The following is a 9,157-nucleotide window of genomic DNA, read 5'->3' as shown; positions in this document are numbered from 1 at the left end:
CGTCAGAATCAGCTGGGCTATAGGTGGATCCCAACCACTTCTAAGACACTGAAAATGCACCAAAAGATTAGAAGCTCCACCAAGAACTAGGGCAGTTGGTAGAGGCATATGTTTGTATGTGTAGGGTAATGGGGGTGGGGGATGGGATAAGGGTGGGGAGGGATTCCTTGGTTAGCACAATAAATTATAGGGTCACTTAGATGTCGAGTTGTATTTTCAGTTCTTAAAAAATATATATATTTATATATACATCTTTATGTCTCTATACATAATCTATACTGCAGCACAGCGGCAAAACATTTAGTTAAAAAATCCAGCAAGAATTCAGGCAAACACTCCATGGAGGCATGCAGGCTAGGATCAAGGCAGTAGGAGCCTATATGGTTGCCATAGGAGTGAGTTCCAACCAATGGGCCCACCCAGCCACCAGAGCACCACCTGGACATATGCGAAGACATACATGGACACATGGAAACACATGGAAAAACAAAGGGTTTGCAGAGAGAGCGGTCATCCCGTGTACAAGAAAAAATTTCACATGGTGATGATTGTAACAGATAAGTGGATAAGCCCCCAAGACCTAGTTCTCATCTTAATAAGCCAACTAGAAGAGACCTCCTGAAGTTGCAAGTTGCAACTGGCAGGGATTAGGGGAGAAACACAACCAAGCTTGGCTGCCCTGACCCTCTTCTCATCTCCCTGAGAGTATTTCTTTCTTTCATTCATTCCCAAGCATCAACAGTTTCTCTGCCCGTCAGAGAAAACCATTCACAAACTCCCTAAAGAGGTGAACTTCCTTGAATCCTTTGTAGATCCCAGGCCATTCATAAAGAGCTTATCCCAATTAAATACTGTGGTTGCTCAAGATGCACAAAGAGAAGAAGAACTGAACAAGACAACTCGAAACAAGAATCTTTGGCCAATGAGAAAATGTAAACCTCTAAGGAGACCTGATTGAGTCCAGGAAAAATGCATTAGTGTAAAGAATTGGAGGATCTTTCTTGGTGGTGCTCATTTTTTTCTGAAATAATGTAGTCTAGCCTGTATTGAGGTTTCAAGAGTTTCTAAACATTTTGAGTTCTCCTTCCAGCTTTCAAGGGCTACAGTTGAGATCTTGATGACATTGGAGGTTCATCATCTTTTGCTTCATCTTCACGATTTCTGCGATGCCACAAATTTCCTTCAGAGAGAAAACAAGTATAGACATAATGAGGTCAGCACATTGCCAGATGCCCAAATGTATGGACCCTAAAGAGAGCAAACAAACAGTCCGTTAGAGGACAGACTGGTTTGTTCCTATTGTACCAACCATTTCTGAACCATCCGAGAAAACTAGCTGTCACTATGTGAGCCAAACACAAATGAGATGAGTTCTCAGAACCTGATAATCCATGGAACTGCTATTGATCCCTTTAGAATCTTCAGAAAATGTCTCAAATACCATGGTCTCCCACCTGGCAGAATCTTAGGGAATCAAACCAGTTGAAGCAAACTTGAGGAAACACAGCTTGGTCCAGGAGATTCTCTTTTGGCATCTGTGCAAACTCTCACTTCCTCAAAAACAAAACAAACCACCACCCTCCATCCCTTTTCCCCCATGTCCACTATTGCTATATCTCTCAAGTTTCCAGGTTGTCTAGGCCCAAAATTTAGGAGAGCCCATTGACATCAGAATTGGCATAACTGACAACTCTAGGAGAACCTTTTGAGCCCCACTGACATATCAGTAATGCTTAAGTCCAATTCTGAAGAAGGGATGGAACCAAAAGTCAAATAATGAAACATAGAAATTTTGCATTTCCAGGGACTTACTATAACAGATAGGGAATAAACGTGTTTAGATAAGTCACGTAACCTGTTTCTGAGCCTGTAGGTGCTCAGCACTGACACCCCCAACCCATCTCAAATAATACTGCTTTCTGGAGCAGGGCCAAAAGCTTGTAGTTGAATTTGACTGGGAGAGAGATCTAAGGATCACTATTTTCTTATACCTTATCAACTAAGGACAAGAGTGGGTCAGGCAGAAAAAAAGTAACTGCCTGTTCTCATTTTTCTCTTCAGCTGTCTATATCAGAGACCACACAGCAAGGTTCCTTCTCAGGTTCTCCCCATACCAACGTCCATATCACTTTCTAACTCACACTCTGTCCTAGAGACTGCTTGGCATTGCTTAAGGTTAGCTCCCAGCTTGCCTCCTCCTCCCTCCATCGCCACCATACCTGGGAACATTTCTAACGGGAGCTTTAGGTCTCTAGGAGGTACCCAGGCTGCTGGGGAAATCTTCATGACCCCTATCCCTGTGGAGGTGACTTACCAATAAAACTCCGAACTCTTTGGCCTGATTTAGGCTTGTCTTCCTTTTCTAGCTTCTTCTTCCCCAATTTGGGGAACTTAACTTTCAATTTTCTACTGTCAGTGTCTGAAGACTTTTCCTGGAAAACCACAGCAAGAGGAAGGTCACAATGTTAGTTGCCTAACATTCAGAAACAATTCCTAGAGGCCTGGCAAGATGGTGAACAAGGATGACTGCAGAAAACAGGCAGATCTGCTATCTATCCAGCTGTGGGAGACACCCCTAATCACTAGCCCTGTGACCTAGAATGGTAACTAATCTTTATCAAGATCTGTGCTAGGTGCGTTGCTAGATGCTTTAATAAATGCTCGCATATAAGCCCCAAGACAACCTTGGAAGGTGGCTATTATCCTCTCTACTTTAGAAATGAGGAAGCCGAGGTTCAGAGAGTTCAATTATGTCACCTGAGGTCATGTGGCTAGGGATTAGGGTGAGATTGCTAGGGTCACTGCTAGCCCATATAGCACCTCTGCATGAGTTAGAAAAAAGCACCCCTTCCTTTAGACATACGGTTTGGTGAGCCCCAACTCACTCCCTTGGCCAAATACCTTCAAATAGGGAAGAACCTGCCTCCCAGGCCACCTGTTTCCCTATCTGAAATGCAAAGAGGCTTCTCTACACATTGCTGTTGATTATGGATGTGGGTGGGTTCTCTGCTATACAAATCATGCAGGCTCTTTAATTCCAGCTGAGCCTCCCAGTCCTCTCGCTCATTCTAAAGTGTCTTGTTTTACTACTGGTCTCAGTAAAACATAATTCCAAGATGAACTTCATTGCCAGAAAGCCCAGCCAAACACATTCCAAGAAACTTTGGGCTTTTCTTCTCTTCAAGATGATTTATCCCTCCGATCTCTTCCATTAGAAGAAGGGTGTAAACCTGTCCTCCTCCTCTTCCTGCTCTGACTCCCACTTACCCTCTCTCCTCTATGCTACGTACACTGGCCTTCAGAATCGCCTTTCAGAAGAAACCTAAAGGAAGGGCACAGGACCTTCTTGCTCAGCCTAAGCCTTGGAAAGTCCAATGAACAATTGATTTCCAAACTGCTTTTCCCCACCAAAGTGGATCTGAATCTTCTGTGGCCTTAAGATGAGCAAGTTTGGTGTCAAGTGAATGAGCAACATCTTCCTGGCTTTCTTTGAATCCACTCTGCCCTTCTTTAGAGCCTCAGTCCTTCATCTTTATGGATATACTGAAGTCCAGAAAAGAGATTATGCCCTAGGTCAGGCAGACTCATATATTGAGACCTCAGGGCATGAACTGTTTGTCTCATTTCTCTCAATATCCAGCCCATTCACGTAGCTCAGGAGCTTGATGAGATATAGCTGAACTGAGTAATAATAGAAAGGGGGTACTACAAGAGTTTGCTTCCTTTTCTGCATAACAGCACGTTTTCCTTCCCCAGAGGGCTACTGATCAAGATCAGCAAAGGTATATGAGAAAGTTATTAAATCCTTTAAGACCTGAATTTGTATACGGCTGTTTTTCTTAAATGGTAGCCTGATTGGTGCACTAGTCCAAACATGCCTGTAAGGCTTACTCACGTGCATATAAGTGGTGTATGGAGCCAGAAAACAGGTATAATGAGTAAGGGAACCAGAGATTCCTACAGGTTGGAATGAGAAGTTCCATGGTGGAGAGAGATAAAGAAAAACGCTGTCAGACCATAGGGGAATAATTTACCTAGTGACAGGTGGACATCTTTGGGTCATTCGATTTATGAAATGAGATTATGTTTTGATCACAGGAAAGCACTCAGAGTTGTCCACAAATGACAGCGTCCCTACAGCTGCATTGGAGCCACTGCTTCCATGCTTGATTTTCTTTTAAGCCACATACCTGCTAGGGGAAGGCACTGAGAGAGCCTGATATCCTCCCAGGGGGGTGGGAGGGGCAGGAAGCAGCAGGGAGAGGTGATATTTGGAAGATTTAACCACCAGTATGGTCTGGGCACCAACCATTAAGAACAGATGTTGGCTGTAAACAACTGGTATGGCCATAATGGTAGTTACCAAATGAAATTCAGTCCTGGCAGCAGATACTGAGAAGGGAAGGGGAATTGTGGCCAGGAGAACAGCACAAAAAAAAAAACAATCTTGCTCATTCTTTCCCAATCATCTCCTGCCACGGAGTGTTCTTCTTTCTGGTTACTTTCCCATGGCCATCTAATTTTTCAGTGTGCTTTCTTCCTTGTCCTGTCTACTTATGATGAGGACATGGGAAGAGAAGTCTCCATCAAGCTCAAGCTGAAAGCCACTACTGGACTCCCTCTGTTACGTCAGTCACTATGTCCTGGCCCACACTGGAAGGTAAAGCACCAAGGAAGAATCCCTCTTCCCCTTTATTTTTCAATCCCCAGGTCACATACCTCTGGAACAAGGATTGAACTCATCCAGTCAATCTTGGATAGCTTTTCAAACTCCTTATTCATGGCATCCAGGGCGGTTTGTAGTGTGGCCTCATCCTCAGCATTTCTCAGCTGGTGAAGACAGGAAAAAGAGTGAGTGTCCAACACCTAGCACCCTGCCTTCATAGATTCTTGCCTTCTCCCCTAATCCCAGTCCCTGCTAGAGGCCATGAGATCACAGGGGGCCAATTTGCATCTCCTTTGACCTTGGGGTCATAGGAAAGTGTAGCCAGCTCTTTTCTTTCCAACAGGCAGACCCAGGAAACAACCAGATGGTGAGGCTTTCCTTGGGGCTGGGTGTGCTCATAGTTTGGCCAGCAGAAAGGCCCTTTGACCAGTGTCAACTAACACTGAGTTATACCCCTACAGCTTAGGGTCCAGGACAAGGGTCCTACCCTTGACCCTCAAGTCCCTGCCGGCATCTAAGTGCCCCCCCCCCTAAATAACAGCTACCAATTTTCGAGCACATACTTTATGCTAGGCACTGTGCGTAAATGATTTCATCCCATCTTCCCAATAAGTTTTCAGTACCTTACAAGGTACTGTTGTTCTCATTTTATAGGTGAGAAAACGGACTTAAAGAAATTTAGTGCTCAAGATCACATGGCTAGACAGAACTCATATGTTTAATTCTATAGCTAGCCTCTAAACCACATTGTCGCAGAAAGGATATGTGGGGTGGCCAGATGCTGGGGAGATCTTTACTACACAGTTAGCATAATTCAAAGGCTGCTTTGTGAAGCAAGGAGAGGGCTAGAGAGAGAGTGGCTCAAAATTTCCCTTCCTGGCAAAGAGGGGTTGCCTCCCCAGGCTGTGCGTTAGCCCCTAGTTATTCACTCATTAAGAAATGAGTTCCAGATGACTTGTCTCACAGGTTCAGGAAACATAGCTTAAGCATTCCCTAGTAACTCCCAGCACCCACAGGATGAACTATCTATAGTCCATGGGAGGCTTAAAATAGATTCTTCTGGCACCATCTCCAACTCAGACAAACCAAGTCCTAGACCAACAACATAGGTGAGATAGTTCATGTTCCAGTAAATACTGAGCTTGGAAAATAGATGCATGCTGATATCTTGAGCCCTAACTTGGCCCACCTAACTTGGCCTCACTTCTCCTCCATGGCATGCATTCTACTTTCAATCTGGCACTTATATGGCTTCTTGCTGTGCATGGGCCACTTGGTACTCCAGCCGTAAATGAAGCCTTGCCAACTGTCACAAACGGGTGGCGGGTGGATAAGGTTAGAAGTTATGTCCAGTCGGGTTTGGATATGAGAGAGAAATAAGTCAGTGCTGACGAATAATCTCTTACTTTTGTTTTACAACTAATGATTTAGGACAGTACAGAGTAGCCCAGATGCACAGGACATTTGTGTGCACATGGCGATGGGATGGGGGAGAGCGGATGTCAGGTAGAAATGACCATCACTTCAAGGTAAGAAAGGAAGAGCAGGAAGTCCTTAGGGGCATAATTGCCAGCAATGCTCAAAAGGGGTTTGGTAGTCAAACCCAAAGCCACAGAGAAGAAAGAGCAAATTGGTGCCCTGGAAAATGATTCCTAATCATAAAAGGAGAGGAATAAAATGGATTCCTAATGACTTCCTATTTGGCATCTGGAGACTCAGGCTCTGAAAAATAGTAGGTTGGTGGGCCTGAGTCTCATGCTCTATTCTCTTGTCCTGGCTCCAATAAAGACCTTGTCCAGGACTCTTATCTGAGGTAAATGTGCAAATCGACTCAGAGGATTTTGTTGCTCATTTCTTGGTTTCTGTCCCAACATATCACTGTCCCAGCATATTTATTTGGCAATGAGATTGCCAAATAAGGAAAGCGGAAGTTACTGGGTGGGATTTCCTTCATCATAAGTCTACATCCCTCTGCCAACAGTAAACTTCTTACTGTCCCCCTCCTTCAAGAGGAGGAATAACAACACCCAAATGAAAGAAAACTTATCTCCATGCCACCTCCGTGACATAGCCTTTCTGGTCATTATTAGTTAGCTGCTGTCTGCCCCCTGGCCTCATTTGGACATGTGCATGTGTGTGGGGTTCCTTATCATGTCCTATATTGTGTGGTGTGTACTCAATTTGGGTTGTTGGCTGGTATGAATCAATATTCAGGCCATGAGCCTCAAGAAATCTTGAGTGGCAATGAGAGGCCAAGCTCTTATATTTCCTGCTGCCCAAACCAGCAAGGCCATTGAGCTCTGCCTATATATAGAAGGTACTTCTGTTGCTGTTGTCTGAGGCTGAAAGACTCTAGCTTGGGGCTCAGATGCTGGGACAGCCTGGCCTGATTGCCTTAGCCACTCTGCTGCCTGTGCAAGTGGAAAAGGGGAGTAGATGCACTTCTCGCAATGTCAACTCAGAAGCCTCTCTTCAAATAAAACTTAATTAGATGAGAGGCAAGACTAACACCTGCCTCAGGGCCTTAGCAGCCAATCCAAGAGTGGGGTGGTCATGGTCAGTTGACTCATCAGAGCACTCACCAAGTGTGCCTATGGGCTTTGCATTATGAAGAACATGCAACTATTTTTGTAGCTCGAAAACTGAGCCTCCGTCCATTTTCCCTACCACTAATAAAATCTACCATCTATCGAGTTGCTACTGTGTGCCAGCCACAGCTAGGCACTTACCATACAATAGTTTGTTAATCCTCACAACAACCTGGAGAGGTAGAGATTACAATTCCTCTTTTGTAGATAGGGAAACTACACTCAGCAAGGTGAAGTTACTACACACAGCTAGTATTATGGATTCAATTGTACCTCCCTCCCAAAATAAAGATATATTGAAATCCTAACCCCAAGCACCTCAGAATCTGACTTTACTTGGAAATAGGGTCATTGCAGATGTAATTAGTTATTAAACTGAGGTCATACTGGAGTAGGGCAGGCCCTTGATCTAGTATGACTGGTGTCCTTATAAGAAGATGGCCATGTGAAGACAGAGAGACACAGACAGAACACCACGCGAAGATGGAGGGTTGGAGTAGTGCATCTACAAGCCAAGGAACACCAAATATTGCCAGCAAGCCACCAGAAGCGAGGGAGAGTCAAGGAAGGATTCTTCTACAGGTGTCAGAGGGAGCGTGGCCCTGCTGACACCTGGGTTTCAGGCTTCTGGCCTACAGAATTGTGAAACAATACATTTCTGTTGTAAGTCATCCAGGCTTTAGTACTTTGTTACAGCAGCCTTAGGAAACTAATACAGCAAGTAAGTGGCACATTTGGGATTTGAATGTAGCGGTCTCCAACTTTTCTCACTATTTCATACTGTCTTCCCACATGGTGAGAGAGGTATGTGGAAACTTGGGAGATACAAAGCAGTCAAAAGAGCCCATCCTTTTCTTCTGAAGCTGTATTAGGTATGATGAGAACATCCTACTTTTGATTAGCCTGGTCTTGACCCAGGAGACATTTGCCAACGGAGAGGGAGAGACTTTTCTTCAAGGATATGGTAGTCCCTATGGATTAGCATAACCTATGAAGCAATACAGTTAATGACAACCCTGGGTGAGGATGACACAGCGGGGACTGGCAGGTAAGCACCTGGCCAAAATGCTCCTACATGTCTTCCAATGCCCTAGAACCAAGCATAGATCATGACCATCTTCAGATGGGATACGTTGCCCTCCCTTGTTCCAACCCCCTCCACTCACCAAGTTTTCATCCAGGAAAGCTTTGGTGTCATCGTAGAGCCCTTTAAGACTAAATGTAACATCTACTGCGTCATTTCTGTTTAGAGTCTGAGAGGAGACGAAAGGAAAAGAAAGGAAGGGAAAGACAAAGACAGAGGAGTTTTTGGTTAGTAAGCATGCAGCTGGCTTCTCCATGGGAAGGTAGGAGCAGGCTAGTAGGATGTGGCTGTAGGTGAAAAAGTAATATTCAAAATATAGCACGACTCGTACAGCATGGGCATCAACCAATCAGAACTGATGCCAGCTGTCAACTACTGGTACAGTTGTATTGGTGTGTCCTATGAAGTGGCACAGCACAACTTGGCATTTGGCATCATTGATTGAATGCTGTGGGTATAGGGAAATAAGAAATATGCAAACCAGAGAGTAAATTTGAGGCTACTTGCTGCCACTAAGCTAAAACCACCTTTCCCATGGTAGGTGGCATTAGGCCCAATTATCTTCTTCTTGAAACTCCAGGCCTCCTTGAGCTCCAGATCTCCTCCAACTAAGATCAGGCCCAGAATAAATAAGTAACCCATATTCTAGGAGACCCTGACCCTGTATGCGGCCCTTTTGTATCGTTTGCTTAGTATTAAAGTTAGTTTATAACAGCATCACTTAAAGCTTGTGGCAGTGAGTAAAGTCAGGGGACGGCACATTTAACATCAAGTATCCTAATCTGGACTTTTTTCTCAAGAGGGAAACCAAGGCAGCTT

General features: G+C 44.5%; 1 protein-coding gene across 1 annotated transcript in view; it reads right to left on the bottom strand.

Annotated features, from left to right (window-relative positions):
- Positions 1 to 1,100: 1,100 nt before the first annotated feature.
- DGKK (diacylglycerol kinase kappa) overlaps positions 1,101 to 9,157 on the bottom strand; it is a 112,395-nt gene continuing 104,338 nt past the window's right edge. Inside the window, exons 25-28 of the mRNA XM_046672625.1 lie at positions 8,421 to 8,507; positions 4,720 to 4,830; positions 2,315 to 2,432; positions 1,101 to 1,180 (exon numbers count right to left, since the gene is read on the bottom strand). Of these exons, the coding sequence (XP_046528581.1) occupies positions 1,101 to 1,180; positions 2,315 to 2,432; positions 4,720 to 4,830; positions 8,421 to 8,507 (396 nt within the window). The remainder of the gene's footprint in view (positions 1,181 to 2,314; positions 2,433 to 4,719; positions 4,831 to 8,420; positions 8,508 to 9,157) is intronic.

Source organism: Equus quagga, chromosome 10, assembly GCF_021613505.1.
Source record: "Equus quagga isolate Etosha38 chromosome 10, UCLA_HA_Equagga_1.0, whole genome shotgun sequence".
Lineage (NCBI taxonomy): Eukaryota > Metazoa > Chordata > Mammalia > Perissodactyla > Equidae > Equus > Equus quagga.
Note: the sequence above shows the minus strand (reverse complement) of the source record. Positions and strands in the feature narration are given on the sequence as shown.